This window comes from Taurulus bubalis (assembly GCF_910589615.1).
Source record: "Taurulus bubalis genome assembly, chromosome: 6".
In the NCBI taxonomy this organism is placed as follows: domain Eukaryota; kingdom Metazoa; phylum Chordata; class Actinopteri; order Perciformes; family Cottidae; genus Taurulus; species Taurulus bubalis.
Genome location: NC_136594.1, coordinates 13,599,074 through 13,620,029, shown reverse-complemented (window position 1 = coordinate 13,620,029; position 20,956 = coordinate 13,599,074). Strand labels below are relative to the sequence as shown.

The 20,956-nt window shown below is 39.9% G+C and overlaps 1 protein-coding gene across 6 annotated transcripts in view; it reads left to right on the top strand.

The window, feature by feature from the left end:
- Positions 1–20,956, top strand: part of rims1b (regulating synaptic membrane exocytosis 1b) — a gene marked incomplete at both ends in the record, with an annotated part of 69,741 nt that overhangs the window by 1,570 nt on the left and 47,215 nt on the right. For all 6 annotated transcript variants that reach the window (XM_079219466.1, XM_079219465.1, XM_079219463.1 and 3 more), the window contains one exon: positions 17,581–17,794. In XM_079219466.1, coding sequence (XP_079075592.1) covers positions 17,581–17,794 — 214 coding nt within the window. The remainder of the gene's footprint in view (positions 1–17,580; positions 17,795–20,956) is intronic.

Sequence of the window (20,956 nt, the reverse complement as noted above, 5' to 3'; positions counted from 1 at the left end):
CATCATCTGGCTAACCATCGAGGGGATCAGCAAACCATGGACAAAGAAGAAATGCAAATAAGATTTAGTTAACAGCAGTGAAGCAGTCTTTAATATTGACTACAAAGGGGCAGAGTGATTGGAAGAAAAGGGATGTGAAGAAGATGCACACAGTTTAGCCATTTTGTTTAACTTCGGACACGACACACCTGTGATCATGTCAACTTCTTTTAATTTCAATACATCCCAGACAATGTTGAGGTGTTTGCTATAATACATCACCTGTGGCACACATGTTGTCACACCTCTGCAAAGCAGTCCACTCAAAAGCAGACCTAGAAGAAATCCATAGTCAGGGACTTAGGATCTTTACACACACTTCAGAAATCCAAATCTCAGGAAGAAGTATCTTTTTTGTTTCCCAGGTCACCGTCAGTCTGATAAACTTAACCTTTTCTGGGATCTAATTGTCATTAGCTTTGAATTAATATTAATATATCTGAGATAGGATTGCCTCATGAACAAGAACATGCAGATTCCTTCTAGATGTAAACAACAACCATCCAACTAACATTTACATTTTCTAAACACAGTATCTTAAATGACGAATCAAATGGCATTTTGGGAAATGGCATCCATTGGTTTAAGAGTACACGCAGTGGTGTGAGCGTGCATTCTATACATGTACTGTACATAGTTAATCGCATACTTAATTTATCTGTTTAACTTTATTAGTTTATTAGAGATGAACAAGTTGACAAAGATACTGTACATTTGGTTTCATTGGTCACAGGAGTTGGCAAGCATTTTAAATAGCTCTTTGGCTCAACTGCTATTATTGTGATGGAGAAACAATCAAGGTTGCGGAAAGGATTAAGAACTTCCCGCATAACTAAATAACAAGCTACATTCCTGAAAAACAGCAACAGAAAAATGGCAACAAACATGGATTATATCAATACATTTATACAGGTTGTTGGCTTACTGAAATAACAACTCTTAAACTGTAGCCTGGTTTCCTAAAAAATACAACAAAACCACATGGTCCATTACTTTTCGGAGGTTTTCACTCCGAAGGTAATTTATGTCTGTTACTTAAATAAGGTAACACACATACCTTATTTAAGCAAAATCATGATATTGTATTATACATAACAAGCAGTTTTGTTTTAGCTTTAGTTTTTAACTGGTTGTGATCTGTCATATTGAACTCACGTTAAAAATGCCAATTGCTCTGAGCAACGCTACCATGTTTTTTGTGTCGACTAGTACAACATCAGGACAAATGATTGCAGATAGGCCACTACAAATTAAAGTCATTTAGCCATTTCTGTTCTGGTCATGTTGTTTTACCAAGGTCATAAAACATTTTAGTGTAATTTGCTACAGCCAAATGTGGTTTGACACCATATGTGCAGAGTGGACTTAAATAACAGCCAACATTACTCCCCCCCCCACAGGAGTAAAAATCCCCTCCAAAAGATCATTATGTAACTTACGTCAATACTATTCACCTGGTCAGCACTGGTGGCAGTGTTGCCTGAGACCTGAGCAGCTGGCAGTGATAAGGTTATAGTGATACAGGACTTTATCTGTCATGAGAGACTCTGAAGTGTCCTGATCTGTTACTGAGCCAGAACACCTGGTTCTGGGCTAATCATTGGCTGAGAAGTCAGCACCTGGGTTCTCCCGTCACTGATTCACGGCGCTAACGAATACTTTGTCCATGTCTAATACACTATAGACTTCAGAGACTGCCTACATTGACTTGCTAAACCTTCCATTGACTTCCTAATCCAGAGGATGTTAGTGGAGGGGAGCTGTCATGCTGTGGGGAGTGAGCAAAATGCTGAATGCAGCAGTGACCAACCTCTTCAATGCTGTGATGTCAGAAATCGTCCTCCATGCACAACAGAAAATCTCTTTTCTGAAATCCAATACTTCACATTTCCATCTAGCCATGGGAGCTTTGGAGGTTTCCAAAATGTAAATATAGAAATCATGTGTAAAATATTGATGCACTCAGCAGTGAGGTTGTAGACATTTCAAACAGGGGTGGACGCACAACACAGCCATACAGTTGGAGTGCCGGGTGTGTTTAATGGAGGCACCCTCTTGTGTTGATGTTAAGACAGAAGTACTCAGTAGTAGTCCTGCTTGAATTTATTGGAGCTAAGATCTGGCTTTTGTATTATTTTTCAGTAACGTTTATTAAACACTTTTCTGATCGGTGGCACACAACAAGATTGTCGATTGGCTGGACTTTGTTCCTTCACACCAGATGGACAAAAGAAGAAATCAGGACCTAGAGCACAGAAGTAGGGAGAGCAGGGAGGATTTAGAGGTTTTAAGGATTAGAGTGGTGGAAAGAGAGAGAAAAGGGGGAGACAGGAAGAGTGGGAGAAGCCTCTGTCAGGGGTCTCACAAACACACACACACACACACACACACACACACACACACACACACACACACACACACACACACACACACACACACACACACACACACACACACACTGTTAATCTCTTTACCAGGATTCCCCGAGGCTGCAGGCTTCAGGGTGCATATGGAGGGCAGCCCCCTCCCTGCTTGCTGCCTGATATGGCTGCTACTGTCCACTGAGAGGTCAACTGGCTCAAGAGGAGGCTTACATTTAAGAAACAGATTGACTTCTGTTTTGATGTGGGACTTAAAAAGATAGCTAAACCTTAAGGCTGCACTAATCAAGATCTTTATATCGATAATGAATAAAACAAGTTGCTTATGTTGATGAACCCTGTGAATTACTCTGGTTTCTCTCAGCTCTATATACCAAATATTGTTGTATTTTGGTCGCCAAATAAATTTGTAGAATTTCTTCCATCGTCTTAAATTTAACATCTGCAGAACACCTTTGAGCCTGAATGTTTGTGCTGTTCCAATAATTGTAGCCTTCTACATGAAAGGCTAGCGTTCTTGTTTTACTGATGAGAGGGAAAAAAACAAGGGCCTTTTAGCTTTGCCTAAATGCCTTTATTTAGTCTTATTTACAAAGTATTTAACACACGATTATATTTGGAATAACACATGCATACCCTTGTAAGCAGAAACGCTTCTGTGACACCACTGATGAGGGCGTGGCCAGAAATGTAATGTTGTTTATTGCTTTCAAGAAGGCTATGTTTCCCATTTGGGTTGTTTCTCTGTTAGTCCTAAAATTATGGAAAACTGCTGGCCTGATTTTCATGAACCTTGGTGTAGGGATGTAGCCCAGGCCGAGGAGGATGCCATTGCATTTTGAAGTGGATTTGGATCACAGGGAGCTGTTTATTTTTGCACTTTCATTTATATTGCGAGATGGGGCATTTGGCCTTGGCAGAGGTTTGTGTTCTTTGAGTGGTGTTTTAATTTATTATATAGGGATAGCATGTGACTTGGTCTTTATTATGGTGTACACTATAGATTTTTAGCAAGGGTCAACTTCATTCTGGAAATAAAAAGTTGGCTAAGATGAGTTTAGGTTTTAGGTTTTTACCGTTTTTATTTTGTCATATGCTACTTATTAAACATATAAAGTTTGCCAACTCATAAAATGTTACGTTTCTATATTAACTTGGATTCTAATTTACAGCAGGATTGAATTGTTTGAGCCAGGAAGCTTAAAGAGTTTCTCAGACAAAATAGTGCCATGGCAACAAAAGTCAACTCAACTGTCTATTGTGTCCTTCTTTTATGAAATATCACTCACTGTTTTATAGTTGCCTGTATATTTCTATTCAGTTTCAAATAGATATCCATCTTCTTGCTTGGATAGCTGTTACTTGTTTGCACAGCTGGAAATTGTTGCGACTAACAGTATGTTAAGTTTAGTCATTTTATCTCTTTAAGTAAAAAAAAAAAAATCTGAAAAAGAAAAATCTGATTCCTACTAAACCCAATTTAGTACTTTCAGCGGAGATAAAGAGAAACATTTTCCCGAGCAGACGTAAGAGTTTTAAGGTTTCTGTGAGAAAAATGCTAATGTTGAATTATGGATCAGGTCTGAAAATAGCGCACACTTGGAAGCAGTTCCTGAAATATTTAAATATTCAGTTCACTGGCTGCAGTTGATGTTCGGAACCTCTTTTTTTTCTTGTTAACCTCTTTCAGTTTTCACCCGCTGTTGAATTCCACTAATTACAGTGTGAAATGCAGATATATGATTCGGTGTGTGTGTGTGCGTGTGTGTGTGTGTAATAATTTGATCACAATGTAAATGAGAAAGCATGTTCATTCCTATATACACATAGGTGAACACAAGCACTGTTTGTCACATATACATACACATACCCACACTCACATGTAGACACAGTATATATACAGTTCGTCTGAGACTGTGTACTGCAGTACTTGCAGAGGCAGCACACAAAATGCACCACAAACCCAGATGGTGTTGCTGTTTTGTCGGTCTGTGGATGAAAGCTCGCAGAAGGAATGTACGCTCTTGCAAAGACAGAATGCCTGTGTCACTGTACAGTTTGTCCTGTTGCTTTGCTGCAAGCCTCCACTGTTTTTCCAGGCAGCTGGAGAGGGTGCAAATCCATGAGCTCCATATGTGTGTGTGTGTATTCAGAGTGTGCTCGCTTGGATCTTCACACTTTGCGCTTAATTAAAAGAACTCAAAAGCAGTCGGGTGTATCTGCAACACCTGGAGGAATGGAAGCCAGTGGGGGGGTGGGAGGAGGTAACGGTGTCTGCGTGTACATGATTTGTGTTTGTGTGACACCAGTGTGTGTGAATACTCTTGTGAGTTTGTCTGTCATCTCTGCTGCAGTTTTTCATTTTCAAATGTAACTGCAAAAAAAAAGAAAGAAAAACACACATACTGGTGCACATTGTGGTAAACTTTAGTATGCATGTGCACCTGTGTGTGTGAATGTGTATGCATGCTTGTGTGCACTCTTGCACTAAATGCGGGCCAGAACGTGAGTGAAAAAGTCAGAAAGTATCGATTGAAGTAAACGTATGCAATCTGTATTCAAACACCAGCCCAATATACATTCATGATCCTGGTTTCTGCTGAAAGGGTTTCTGTAAAAAAAAATCAGAATTTGTCTTAAACTTACTAAATTAGTGCATATCTGGCTTCACACTTTCAACATGGCGGCGGCTGAGCCAGTGGCTTGCAGCTAGCAGTGCTAACAGTAACAGAGCTAGCAGTCAGTTGGGACGGTGTTATCAGCTGTAACCGCCGTATGAGCGCAGTGTAGAGCACACCACACACTGTACAACACACACAGGGGGAAAGTGACTCCACTATGTCTGTACATAGCATATAGTTGTTTGCTGCTATATTAATGTGCTACGGATATTGTATAGAGAACCTTTAAGTGACTCTGTAGCAAATTGTGAAGCAACTTTTCTGTTTTCTGCTTTGTTATATAAATGGCACACTACACCTTGCATTGGAACCAGACCTAAAGCATACGCTTAATTTTTGTTCAATATGAACACACACACACACACACACACACACACACACACACACACACACACACACACACACACACACACACACACACACACACACACACACACACACACACACACACACACAGTGACTTTTTAAAGCCAGGTGCATAAAGAAATTACATTCCCAGTTTGGTATGGAAGAACTCAACTATCCTCTGGTCTACCTCATCAAGCCTACGTATTTTACTATCTTGTGCAATTTGGGAACCAGCCTTGCGTTTGTGTGTTTATACAGCTGTGATGATTTGGTTAATCATTAGCAGCAGATACATAGGGGACAAAATGTGACTAAGAACCAGGACATGGCCTTTCTCACTCACAGACGATGGGAGGAGATGGTGCGGCTGGGTGTGACTCTGAGTGAGTGTGTTGAGAGTGACAGACCTGAGCGAGCCTCGGTGAGTAGCCTCTTTAGTGCTCTCAGACCTCCCCAGCATTAAAGTTTAATGAGAATGCATTCTACTTTGGCTGACCAGGCTCTCTACATCTCACTCCTTCTCTCCTTCAATTTCTGTGTTTGTGGTCAGAAGAAGTGATGGGATTATATCATGAGCGGCCACACACAAGATTGAATTCCCATTGATAACATCAGTCTTTTTTAGATCATGTTAATTGTTAAATAATGTGTCAGGAAGAGTTGAATTGTGTCTAAATATGTTGCTGTGACACACCCAATGTACTGCCCATGTTTGGCTATCAGCTCCCTCAGAAACCACAATACAAATACTTCTCAGGCTGTTGCGGTTCCTCAAATAGAGAAGTCCAGAAATACCAAACCTAAATCTAAAAGATCATCCAGCATTTGGTGTTTTGATGATGGTGGTGGACAATGCTTACTTATAAGTCACTCCAACATATCCCATAGGTGTTGACTCTTGGTAACACATAATTTTCCCTATTCATCAAAACAGTGGTCTCTAGTGCTCTGAATGAAAGTATCTGCATTTATTATGTTTTTCCTTCAACCAATAAACATGTCTCCCTGTTATCCTTAGAGTGGCCATGCTGTATGTACACCCATCATCAAATACTACAGCTACAGCATGTCCATCTAACTGTTGGTTTACACATGCCAGAGCAGTGGTAACTATTAGATAATACAATTAAATCATACACTTTATTAGCACCTTAAAGGTAATGTTACAATATGCTTTAAATGGTTTAATAAGGATTAAAAACTTTCGAGATTGCGATGAAGCAAATTCAATCAGACAATTAATAGAATCTAAAAATAAAATAGAATAAAATAACCAACAATAATTGAAGATAAAAAAAGAAGATAATAATAAAACATGTGTGTTATACATATACTTATCATATCATCTGGAAGGAGAAAGTTATCTGGTCATGTGATGCCATTTAAAAGACATACAAAGGTTATTGTAGTAGACTTTTAAAATAACTTAAAGTATGCAGTCAGCACTGTTTTTCTATCTACTCTGGTTCAAAGCCAGTTACACATGTGTGCATCACATTATCATTGATGGGTGTGGTCAAAATTGTTCAATGTGCGCATGACTAGACTAGTGACCAGCAAACAACCACAAACTGCATTAGCTTTCGAACAAAACAATCATGAATCAGCATGTGCTGTTCAAACACAACATTTTGGACATAAATAAACCATGGTGCTAGCAGTTGATCTCGCGCAGCAATAACAATCCCACTTAACAGTTTATTTTATTTGTAGCTTGCTATGTGTGGAGTAGGGTGGGGCCTGCAGAAAATTAAGTGAAGAAGAAGAAGGAGGAGGAGGAGGAGGAGGAGGAGGAGGGGGGCAGTGGAGGAGTGGGCTGCCAGACGAGGCCTGTGGGATGGAGTGAGGGGAATAGAGGTCGCCCATGATTACTCAATAACTACTCCATCAACTATTCATTTCTTACATCACCCAGCAGTTTGTGTGAGGTCAGAGGCTTTGTGTCTCAGTATTTCAGATTCAACTTCATTGTTATTGCAGAGTACAAGTACTGGGACAACGACATGCTGTTTACCATCTGACCATAGTGCAAAAGAAAGCAGTAAAAGTGCAGTGCAATGTGCTGGATAAATACAATGTAGGCAGTATAAACAGTGTTGGACAGTATAAACAGTGGATATGAAATGCATATATATATATATATATATATATATATATATATATATATATATATATACATATATATATATGTATACATATATATATACATATATATATATATATATGTATATATATATATATATATGTATACATATATATATACGTATATATATATATATGTATATATATATGTACACATATATATATATGTATATATATATATATATATATATATATATATATATGTATATATGTATATATTTATACATATATATATGTATATATATATATATACATATATATATATACAGTCTATATATATGTAATATAAACAGCAAAGTGCAAGTCATTATTATTATTATCATTATTATTATTATTGGGGGAGGGTGTCTGGTGTGTGTGTGTGTGGGGAGGGGTTGGTGGTGGTGATAGGGGCATGGGGGGCTATCACCATGGTGCAGAGTTAAGGATGTTGACAGCTGAGGGGAAGAAACTGTTCCTGAGCCTGCTGGACCTGGAACGGATATTTCTTTAGCGCCTTCCAGAGAGGAGGAGGGCAAACAGTCTATGGCTGGGGTGTGTGATGATGCTGTCTGCCCTCCGCAGGTGGCGCTTGAGGTGGATGGTCTCCATGGCAGGGAGTGGGGCACCGGTGATGCATTGGGCAGTTTTTCCCACCCTCTACAGTGCTTTCCAGTCCAGACAGAGCAATTGTTGTACCAGAGAGTGATGCAGTTAGTAAGGATCCTCTGTGATGGTGCAACAGTAGACGTTTACCAGGATCAGAGGAGACATGTGGATTTTCTCCAGTCTCCTCAGGAAAGGCAGAGTAGCTGGTGTGCCTACTTGACCAGGGTTGCGGTGTTGAGGGTCCAAGAGAGGTCCTCTGAGATATGAACACCCAGAAATCTAAAGCTGGTGACACGCTAAACCTCCGTTCCATTGATATGGATGAAGTGTGTGTGCAGCGCTTTGTCTTCCTGAAGTCCACAATAAGCTTCTTGGTCTTTCAAGAGAGAAAGAAACAGAAGAAGACGATAGTACAAAGTTCATTATACATTTATATAGGCACGTGGAAGATAACATTTTTTGTATCAATGACTCGGCGTTGACAGAGTGGAATCCATATGGAAGATTAGAGTGAGGTATGAGAGGAAAATAAATGGAGGAAGAATAAGAGGAATGTAAATGGAAAAGAAAGAAAAAATAGATATATGAGGAGGAGAGCGTTAGAGTGATAGTTACACATCAAGGATTTCATGCCAAAAAAGCACTCTGCTCCATAAATACATGTAAAACACTCACAACATCAATAAAAAGAGTTATCAACATCCAAGCACCGGCTATGGGAGGGGCTGTTTAGTCTGATGCTATAGGCTGAAGAACACAGTACCGAATTTTAAATCCTGGTCTATATGTTATCCTTCATAAAGATATCCAATATGTCATAGTGAATTCAATTAAAATATGAATTGCATGATGCACATAACATCTAGGATTTGTTTTGAGGGAAATGTTAACATGAGCATGCTAACGCGCTAATGTTTAGCAGCTAATACTTACCATTTTCACTATCTTAGCTTGGCTTGTGAGCATTGTATCCCTCCAGTTCCTTCACATATTTCCGTCTGGACCAAAGTCGTGGACAAACCGACAATCACCATTTTCATATCCACTGCCCCGTCTCAATTAATTGTAGTGCATGATATAATGCATCGGTATGATGGTGAAAGGCTTACTTTCCATTATTGGGATGATTGTGAATATCTGTCTGGCCTGCAATCATGCAGCGAAGGGGGGAAATAGAGCTGGATTTAAGAACATTGTGTTTTTTAAGAAAAAACACAATGTGGCTATTTTTTTATTTAATTATGTATAATTATATATATATATATATATATATATATATATATATATATATATATATATATATATATATATATATATATATATGATTCATGATTACCTTATTTAAGATTTTTTGTTTGAAGATTTAAGTTTTTTTTCATTCATTTAAGTAAAGGATGTTCACTAAAAAGCGTATGTGGCTGTCTGTGATGCAATACAAATATGTGTTCCTGAACAAAACGTTGAAGGTCAAGTGATTTCGGTATGTTTTAGTGTTATTTTAAAAGTTTTAAGCATATTTTTGTGGATAATAACATGAATAGCACTTTCTGTTGGCCAGGATGATGAAATTATATATCGTCTCATGCCTAAACACCAGTCTAAACACATTGGATCCTGCAAAGAATGACAGCTGGGAATCAAACCCTATCAAGCTAGAAAGGATTGACCAGATTCCTTGAGAAATTGCTGCCCTATAGATAAATACACACAGGCCATCTGGGTGATTTGTTTCTGCTCGCAATATGACGTTAGTACTATGTTATAGCCTTTTGACAGTGGAGGGAGCCAAATGTGTAAAAGTCGTCATTGATAACACCATGGCAAGGCAAACAAGAAAACAAAGAAGATGTTTGCATTTGGTTAAGCACCCATCTGTTGCTCTTTCTTGTTCCATTCGCTCTCTCCTTCCTTCTTTTCATCACTTTCACACACCACACTCCAGCAGGAATGTTTCATTTTTACTATTATTTTTGACATAACTTCAGTCTTCATTTACAATAAATATCCTAAGTTACTGCTTTTCTTAACTGTTTCTTTTCCTTTCTCTCCACCTCTTCTTCCTCCCCTTCCTCTTTCCATCACCCTTTCCCCATCCTATTTCCATCATCCTCTCCTTGTCTCAAGTGGTATTTATAGAATGGCTCCGGATGCATCGGCTTCTCTCCTCCACTGGTCTCTGGCCCACGCTTGTTTCCGTCTTGGCTCTCTTTGTTCATCCTTTGCTTTTCCACTTGTTCTCCTCCCATCACCTCCTCCTCCCCTGCAGAAAGCCGTTTGTCTATCCATCTCTTTTTGAGATGGGAAGACTTCTGGGATTGTGTATAAATCACTCCTCACCTGTTCTTCCTGTTTATTTTATTTTTTTACCCCAGGGTGTCTTCTCCCTGTATTTCTGCTTCCTTTCATTTACCCTTTCTGATCACTCCCCCTCCACCCATGACTTCTCCTTTCCTTGCCTCCTCACAGCGTGTGTCAACATGTCTGTCGTCTTCACGGTCTCTCGAGCTCCATCAGAAGCAGAGAGATTTTTTCATATCCAGCATGTTTTTTTGATTCTATCAACTAAAGGGCCTTTCACATAGAATGCAGCATCTGCACCACTGCGCTTTGAAACCCACTATTGCCTATTGGCTTGCGGAGGACCACGACGGGTCTTCGCTGCGTCAAGCAAAGCAAGGGGATGAGTGAGAACTGCGTAAATTGTGTTTTGTGTGAAAGGCCCTTAAAAGCTCCAAACCTTTGTATTGTTGCAACCACTGGTGTTGACTGACTAAACTATCCCTGCTTAGGATTTCTCCACGTCGTTGAAGGTGCTATCATATTATAGTTTAGAGTTACAATAGTTGACACGTCAGAGAATTGTGTGTATAGCGCTACGTTTGTTCAACTCCTTGGTTAGTCTTCATCCTCAAATCTTGAATTGTAAAAGTGAAACATATTGTTTTAAAATAAAAATATGAAATCATACATCTACTGTGTTTTTTGTCCTAATATTTGTTTCTATAATAAAGAAGTTTAGAAAACATCTAGCACAGCGACGGCATTTTGTTGTTGCCAGCAACTAAGATGCATCTGTCCTGTGCTGAGTAGGGATGGGTATCGTTTGGGTTTTTTCCGATACTGGTGCTAAACCGATACTTTTAAAACGATACCAGTGCCTAAACGGTGCCTGAACCGATCCTTTTTTATTGCCAAGGCAATTTTTTTTCTTCAAATTGAACAATATTATTAACTGTTTAAAGTATACTATAGATATAAATAAATAAGTACATACAAAACACACTTCAAACTACAGCTTCAAACCTTTTAACTTCAAACTATAAAAATATATATTTAAAAAAAGAACAGACACCAGTCCAATCAGGTGGCCTGATGGGACCGTGTGCAACAGAACTCAGACACTGTTGGATCCTAAAACTGCTGCTTTACTGGACTACACGTCATCATTAATATCAACTGGAGAGATTTGTTCCATCAAGCCGAGGACGGACGTTCAAAAGCTCGTGCTCGTGTCTCCAGCGATCTCTGTGTGCGCGCACTGTGTGTGTGAGCGCTGGAAGCCCCGCCCCCTCAAGCCCCGCTCTGCATGCAGGCAGACAGAGAGCAGAGCAGCGAGTGTGTTCTGATCCGCGCTATTTTAATAATCGTTTTTAGCGTGCGGGTACTACTCTACCTTTTTAGTATCTATATACCGTGCAACTTTACAGAGTAGTGTAAAAAAAAAAGTATTTAAATCGGCTCAGGCACCGGAAGGAAGCACCGAAATCTGCGTTGCTTTTCGGTCCGGTAGGTACCGGATGTGTTGGTTCTCGGTACCCAACCCTAGTGCTGAGAAGCCTGCGCTAGCACTAGCCCCGCTAGCACACCTGATGTGCCGACTTGGTGGGACGTGTTTCCAAGACGGGGCCTTCCTCCCAAGGTCCTGATATAAGAGAAACTTTGTCGTGCAGTTCCGGGATTCAGACAAACACAAGTTTTTTCTTAATTTTGCCTTTCTTGCCTGGTGTCGTTTCTATTGGCCACGAGTGTATTTGTGCAAACTTTGTCTACCTTTAGTCGACGCAGCAAAAAGCCATTGTGGCGCAGCGTAAGGCATTGGAAATAATGGGTTTAATGTCGCATTGAATCTGAAAGGGCCTTAACTTCTTGTTCCTTCTCCGACTTTGGAAGAGTCTTCTGCAAAGCGTCACCAGGAATCAGCTGATGAGACAGAAATAGTACTGCACTACACACATACACAAACACACACACAGCTTTCCCCTCTTCCTTCCCTGTCCTTGGGCAATGTATTCATAGCGGTGCTAATTAACAACGCCACACCAACGACTGGTAAAGAGACTGGAGACACAAGAGGGAGAGATAAAGAGAACAAGAGAGAGAAAGGAAGGGAGTCCTTGCCTTGGACATGCTGAGTTAAATATGTGAGGCCCGAGGCAAAGGCAAACCCGTACATGTGTTTATGTGTGTTTTCTGTCTGTGTCATTGTTTATATTTGCCTATGTTTGTGCGAGTGTATGTAATGGTGTGCTTATTTGCATACTTGCTTTGACAAGGCCAAAACAGGGCTAACCCACATCTGGCTCTTTGGCTGTCCCTGCTGGCCTATGGTGTTGACTTGGAGAGAGGAGACAGCCACAGTTCAGCCGGTTCACACCACTTGGACCCCCCTGGTCAATGTCTACCACGGCCACATGCTACAGGTGTTAGATATTAACTCATTAAAGTAATGTCAATATGTTACTTTTTTAGATTGTAACAGGCAAGCTAGCTTAGCGCTGGAGCTGAAGGGCGGTGAGCCTAACCTCTGCCGAAAAAAGGACACATTGCGATAACTCAAAAGTTGTTATATTCAAATGCAGTGTCTTCTTAGCTGTCCAGCTAGCAACCTTTACATCCAGAAATTACTAGGGTTTTTGTGTGGAGTTGGGTGTATGTTTGAGTTCCTGTTCAGTTAGCTCAGTTATTAGTGTAGCCAAGGGTTTATCTTGCGCCTATACTGTAAAAATAATAATAAAATAACAACACGATGGTCCGTTAGTTGGCATAAGACGGCAACCACTTTTATTCACCTCTCACTCTTCACTCGAACATTTCCTCCTCTCCTCTGCCTTTCGTTTCCCACTTCACAATAAAAGCCCCAGAACATACACCAGAACACTGTTTCCTAGAGAACTGTTTAAATACACAATACAATAGCTTACATTAGTTAACTTCTGGGTTAGCCTATATTAGAGGTTGATAAATGATAATAAGTAGAAGCTTATTGGTCATCGTTGGTGGTTGCTAGCAAGTGGCTAAATGAGACTACTAAAGGTAATTATTTGTGAAATTTACAACTTTTAGCACTGTTCTGCATTATTTGATTTTGGATCACCTGGGTAAAGCGGTGGCTACTTTTACCATTACATCCATGAGACATGGACAGACTTTAACATTCATCAGGGTTGTATTTCGGTCCACTTATTATAATATTTGCTCTAGCTCTGTTTTGGTCTCCACAAACTCCTTATAAATATATGGCTCTTGAGCTGCTAAATGTTCCACTGAGATCATCAGCTAGTGCTAGCTGGTGCTGAGCAAGTGGCTTACAGTGGGTTTATCAGAGCTTTTTTACTGAATACTGCTACTCGTGAAGTTAAAGGCAACTGAGTAATGCAATAAAATGAGCTAAATCTATCTTATAGGTGCTCAGAGCACATCTATTACCTCCTTACAACTCTCTTAGCATGGAGACGGCTGAGCTTGTTATCAGCGGTAACCGCCACTCGAGCCATTAGCAAGCCAGTGGCGCACAACAGATACTCTCATGCACTGAAATGCATTCAAGGCCAGCCCGGTTATGTATACAGAGCACAGAGAAACACAGAGTACAACCCACAGAGAGTCAAAGCAGCAACTAAGTTTCTGCTGCACTCAAAATATGTTAGTGTTCCTTCAGCATATGTAATCCCAGGCATGGTGGCTGACCTCTGCAGAGGCAGCTGGCACAGGTACATAACCATTTTACACACAGTAGCGTGGGAACATAGCATGGCCTTACTTGAGAGGACATCTTTCCCTGTGTCTTCACAGAGTGATTAAGTTGGGGTCACTCATGCATCCCCTGAGCTGAGTCATGTTTAAGTTTAACATAACTCAAGATATGCATTTAGGTTGAAAGCATGATGGATGTGGGAACCGTGTGCTGACTCAGAGGGCATGAGTCTGGACTGACACATTGTCTAGTGATAGGGTGCATATTTTAGATGTTGTATGGTGTGTGTATGTGCGACAGAGAGATTACATGTGTTCTGTGAATACTGCAGTTATATACTGTATATTTTGTCTACATTTTTCATTCAGTTGAGTGTGTCAGTCAAAGGCTTCCACTTTCTCTTTGCACTGTTTGTGAGGGCATGTTACCTTTCCACATTCTGTGCTGTTGACATCGGTGATGATGCACCCTGTTTGTTTTCAGATTTTTGTGCTGCCCCCAGATGAGCAACATACATTAAAACAGGTTGATACCCACAATAGATTTTACACTTTGGTGAGTGGTGGGAAGGGTTATGCAGAAATCATGCAAGTATTTTTTAAAGATATAGGAGAAGATTATCTATTGTTGTCTGGCCCGGATTTCACTAAGTGGCTTTCTTCTGCAAACATTTAAGATATCTTTTGAGTTTTATCACAAATGAATAGGAAATTGTCCAGACCTGACATCCGAATTCCACCCGGCAATATCAAGAGATTCTCAGTCAAAGATGATGAGACCCTACTCACAGCTGCAAAGCTCCTTTTGAGATTTAGGCTGAGAACACAGATTTGTTTTCACATTGGAAAGCGTCACCTCGTGCAGCTTTAATAGTGCATGTCTGCTGAATGTGTGGAAGTGGTAAAAATACTGCATGAAACCGTGGCTCTAAGAACAAGAACAGCTGGTGCACTGACACCCGCTGACTCCTAGTGCTTGACGCCACCACGTTACCATGACAACCGGCTGTGCACCCTCTGTTTCTGACAGCTGTTCCCATGGTGCCTAGGCTCAGCCGCTGGGCTCCTATTGGCAAGATAGATTGCTTCTCAGGGTCAGAGGTCATGTTTATGACGTTGCTGCTGTGCGCTGTCAAGATGTTTCTCCTTTTGAATTACGTACAGATCAGTTTAGCTTGGGTTTGTGTCAACTCCAAAGTCCATTTATCATTATTTCTGTCTATTATTTTAAGCAAAGCCTTCTTGAAACATTTTGAGTAAAAACGTGCACATGCAATTCAAATTATATTGAGTATATTTGCATGTGCAGACACTTTTATCTGTGTTTGTCTGGTAAAAAGCCTCACGTTCAAGCACAGCCCGAACTGGTGATAGATAAAGTCAAAGTCAAAGTCAGTTTTATTGTCACTTCTTCCATTTGTGCAAACATACAGAAGACCTGAAATTATGTTTTACTACTGTCTGACATAAAGGTAATAGTGCAAAAACAGTTAAAAAAAGTAAAAAATAGACAACATATAACATATAAACAACATATAAACATAGTGCAAAAACATATAAACATAGTGCAAAAGCAGTTAAAAAATTAAAAACAGTTAAAAAAAGTAAAAAATAGACAACACATAAACAACATATAGCATATAAACAACATATAAACAACATAAATTAGGAAACTATATAAGTGTGCATTATAGCAGCGGTCAGACAGTTTAGCAGCAGACATGAGTCTAGATGTGGGAGTGGTGAGGTAGAGAGTTCAGCTTCCTGACAGCCTGGTGAAAAAAGAGACCAGAATGTGTGTAATTGTATAAAACAATGCTCTCATGGTATAGGCTGTGGTGTCTAGGCTGTGCGTGACAGAGGATATTATAATTTCTAACCTTGACATCAATGTGTATATTTCTAGAAAATATTCCTTTCGATCACATTTTTATCTTCACATTTCATTCAGGGACAGCTATTTTGTGACGTGGAATCTCTGTTCCAGCCATTCCCTCTGTCAGCTGACTGGCCAAATGTGTCCCAGTTGGCCAGTCTGCTGGCCAGCTCTGTATGGTGGCAGTCTGCTGTTTCTCCTCCAGCACTATTCAGAGAAAGGCACGAGTCAAGAGGAATGTACAATTGTCTTGTCATCTAATTTCCTGGACTTTGGAAAGTTTCTGTTTGGCAACTTATAAAATTTTTTTTCTTAAGACTGTAACTTTTACAGGAATAACATTACGTATCGTTTGGACTACCTGTTTTTCAATACAGACAAAGACAGAATTTCTTTTCCAACTTAAACGTATTCTGGAAAGGCACAGCATCGTTCCTGGACATTCGATAGGTTATGGAACAGGACTGTTATTACTTTGATCTTTCCTACCACCAAAAGGTGCTGACCCCGGATCAGGTGTTATGTTTTCTACCTGTTTCCTACCCAGCATCTGAGGATTACAGACAGGAAGACATGTCTGCTTTCAATAGATCCAGGTGATCTAGTTTGACTCGTGATGAGATTTTTGTAAACTGAATGTCTGATGAAGGGAATTTTAATGTTAGTTTAGGAACTTGGAACATGTGATTTTTTTAAAATATGTTTTTCGTAGATTTTCTCTTGCTAAACAACTAATCAGCGTACAGGAAGTGTCCTGCTTACCAGTGGACCCTCCACCCTTTCAACTTTATTTTTTGTTTGCATTTCTAAGTTTTACCGCAACAAAAGTGTGAATGAATGCCAGTGTGTTGCATTGTCTTGATGAATTTCTTTTCGACAAACAACTCCCAGACACGACTGTAAAGTCTGTGTGCTACCAGAGGCTTAACTAAAGTTTGTCTGCTTCCACAAATAGGCAAATTGGCTGCAAAGCTGTGAATGAAGCCATCTCCTTCCTCTCTATCTCTCTCACTCAGCGAGGCAATTAAAGTGCCTGTCTGGGTCTCCTATATGAGAGCCATGGTATGGTAATGCAGTATTCCTTTGACAGTTCTGTTGAGACAAACATTGTGGGTGTTTTCACATGGCCTGATTTGCAATTCACACTCGGGTTATTTCCATCATAGGCATCTTGGGAAGCAGGGAGGGGAAAGGCTGTGAGCCAGGGAGAGCAAAACTGAGCTGAAGTTTCATTTAATTGCGTGTATGATTTTTTTTTTAAAGCCACCTTTCAAGTGGCACTCTAATTGCCAGTTATTTTGCTGGAACTGAAATGTTGTTCTCAAATATGTCCATGCAAACATCGCTTTTGTTTCAGTGAGATTTATTTATTTAAAAAAATATTTAAAAATTCCACTATGTCCCTCTGTGTTTTTGTTTTTATGAATGTAAGAATATTTAGACAGGAAGGTCTGTCTGAACAGCATTGGAGGGTTAGGTTTATCAAGTACAAAAAGTTTATGAATGCATGATGTATGTCTAATGGCCAATGTTCCACTTTTCTCCCCCTCAGAACACTGCACAAGCAGTTTGAGAGCTACAAACAGGAGGTGCGTCGCATTGGGGCGGAGACGCAGCGTCAGCAGACCCAGCTGAAAGACGATGCGCCCACCTGTGGTATCTGCCGCAAGACCAAGTTTGCCGACGGCTGCGGCCACCTCTGCTCCTACTGCCAGACCAAATTCTGCGCTCGCTGTGGAGGGCGAGTTTCTCTGCGCTCCAACAACGTGAGAAACCTGACCCATGACCTCCCCGTCTCTCTCTTTCCCACTTACATTCACCTCATTCCTGCTATAGCTGATGTGCCGTGGTCCTTCTGCTTCTGTGTTTGTCGCTGTCTGCTTTGTTGCCTCTTGGTCACACTTTGGTCTCACCAAAGTGTGGGGGAGAATGGCTTGGCACCAGTCACAGGCCCTTCAAAGCTCATTTCAAGTCTGAGGCTGTCGTACTGTGGAATGGTTATAAATCGATCAAAGCCATTAGCTTGCTTGAACATGAAATCATCTGTGTTGTCCTGTGTCTCCTGTGACGGCACTGCAGTCATCAAACAAGCAGAGACAGGGGTGACCTTCTCAAGCAACATGCCTAAACAAAGAGAAAAAGAAAGGCACGTGGTTCAGATGTAGTGAAGGACGGCAGTTGTATTTGCAACTGTCAGGATAGGATTGATCGAAATGTCCCAAAAATGGCAAACAACTCTTGCAGCGTCATCTTATTCTTTGCTGTCCATCTCTTTACGTTCTCTGCAAAGCTTCTGTTTGCAAGATTTGTTGTTTAACTTTGTCAGCAGAAACTATGGCCAGTGTGGTGGCACTGGTTCCAAATGGCAAATGTATGCATCTTATCTCACTGTGACAAAAGTAAACATGTGCATTTTACTGTGTAATATTCATGAAAATTAAAGTTTTAGAACATATAGGAGACAGACAGTGTACAGGCAGTAAGGGTTTGATTCTGTTGCCATTAAACATTTATTTTGTACTGCTCATTAAATTACCCATGTTAGCAGTGCCGTAAGGCTGTACACACAGCAGTGGTTTGAACTAAATGCTAAGTCAGCAAGCTAACATGCTCACAATAAAAATGTCAACATGGAAATATTTAGTAAATAATGTTTACAGTCTTAGTCATCCTAGTTTAGCAGTTAAGCTGGCTCCATTTGCTAATTAGCCCTAAACACAAAACTGGAGCTGATGTTTTTAGTTTTGCAAGTATAGTCATGAACCAAAGTGTTAAACCTGATCATGGAGCAAGAGGATGTTCAAGAAATCATCCAAGTAATTCAAGATCATCCCATGGGGAACATGAATATCCATAAATGTCTTGTAAGAAACAATTCACTGCTGGTGGGCGCTAGATTAAAAGTCAATTGAACCTGTCTTCCGTCTCTGGGAAATAGAGCATTGGTAAATAGAAAACAACAAATAAACAAAACAACATTTTTACATAACCCACAATTGACAAAAGACACGGAGGAGTGAGGAGTACCTCTAAGGTTCGGCTCTGGAGGCCACTCTATGATAAATCAAAGGCCCACACCAAATCAACGAATTATAACATTTGTTTAAACCAAGTTGGATTTGCGAGGCATCCATCCCTTAAACAAACATGTTTGCACTATTTTAAGACTCAGCCTTGTTCCATTCAAGCATTGTTTGGGCTCCAACCCATAAGAAAAGACCTCCCCTGGGTATGGGGCCTGACTATGGGCCCTCCATCCTTGGCCTGCTGGTCCCCAATCTGTTCAGGATCCGCCTAGCCCAGCTGGGCCTGAACTCACACTGACACCGCACGTATGTAGAGCTCAAAGACCAGTGAGAACAGGGGATGGAGATAGTATCCTGGTTGGTGAAGCCATTACATATTACTTTCACAGCAGACATGGAAATACACAGATGAGACTAGCAGGATGTAAATTAAATCTATATATAAAACAAAGTAAATAAATTATTTAAAGAGAAATTGTGCTCAAATAACATCAATCAATATGGCCTTTTTAAAAATAAGAATAATTTCATGTTTTAATATGGAATTTAATTGTTTGAGATGATACTGAGTGCCACTTAGAAGTGGAATTAATTTCAGGGGCTGAAACAATTTAACACAGTTAAAAGATTAGTGCATATTGTACATTGTACATGTACATTTATTACCTCAGCCGAGGAGGTTTGTCTTTAGGATTAAGGATAAAACACAAGCCAGATTTTTATGAAATTTAGTTGACGGCTGTAGCATCGGCCGAGGAAGAACCCATTCAATTTTTAGGCACATCTGAATCACATGGGCGGATACACGCATTATTTCTCACTCATGAAAAGGGTCTTGTTTCACGTGTCACAACATATGCCTCGTAGTTTAAATTAATTGATTTAGGAGTTTGTTTGGGTCCAGTCAAATTAACTGGGTTTACAGCAAATACAAAACATATTCAATAGCTAGTTCCTTTATAATTTCATTGTTTTGTATTTATAATACAAAAAAATACATAGTAACTTAGTAGCTTATTTTATAATTATTTATAAAAGTATCACTCAACCAAAATGGAACGGAATTTCTACATTAACTGACCAATATAAATCATAAATCCTTCCAAGATATAAGCTAAGACAACACTGTCTTCCATTTCTGTTGTTTGGAAAAGCTTTTATGTGAGTGTATACTGTGTGGGAGGGATGCGTTGGAAGTGAAGCTCTTTTTGCCTCGACGGTGGCCTCTGTCCTGGGTCGCCCAGGCCGGCCAAGCAGAATAACAGGGTTAGGAAAGTGTGAGCTTTGTTTCATTACATAAAAACCTTCTCCTGCCTACAGTGTGCTCATTTACCCCACATCAACAGCACTCTGTGTTTTCCTCTAGTTAGCAGTTTGCCTTCAAAAAAGACAACAATGCAGTATTGAAATAAACAGTGTGCTGTTCTGCAAAATATCTGGAGTATAAATATACTGTATGTACAACAGCTTGCTTCATCAGCTGTATCCATGTGGCGTATGGATGAGCTATACACAGCTGGTGAAGTGGAAAGCCCAAACCACAAAAGCTTTTAAACTTTCGAACATGAAACAACAACAAAAAAGAGGCAACATATTTTCTTATCCACCTCCAGTAGTATCTAGCCATGCAGGTAGTTTGTCTAGGTTTTGAACTATCTTTATCAGTGGTACCATAAACAGTATAAAATGTCATATTGGAACAGGACCAAAACAAAGTAATAAATTCCATTTTGAAACAGTACCACAGAAAGTATAACATGTTATATTGAAACATTGCCATAGTAACATACAAATGAACAAATTCACTTTTGAAACAGCACTATAGTACTTCAAAGGGTACCAAAACAAACAAGGGACAATTACATTTTTAAGATAGTTTAGAAATAATACCACAGTTTTACT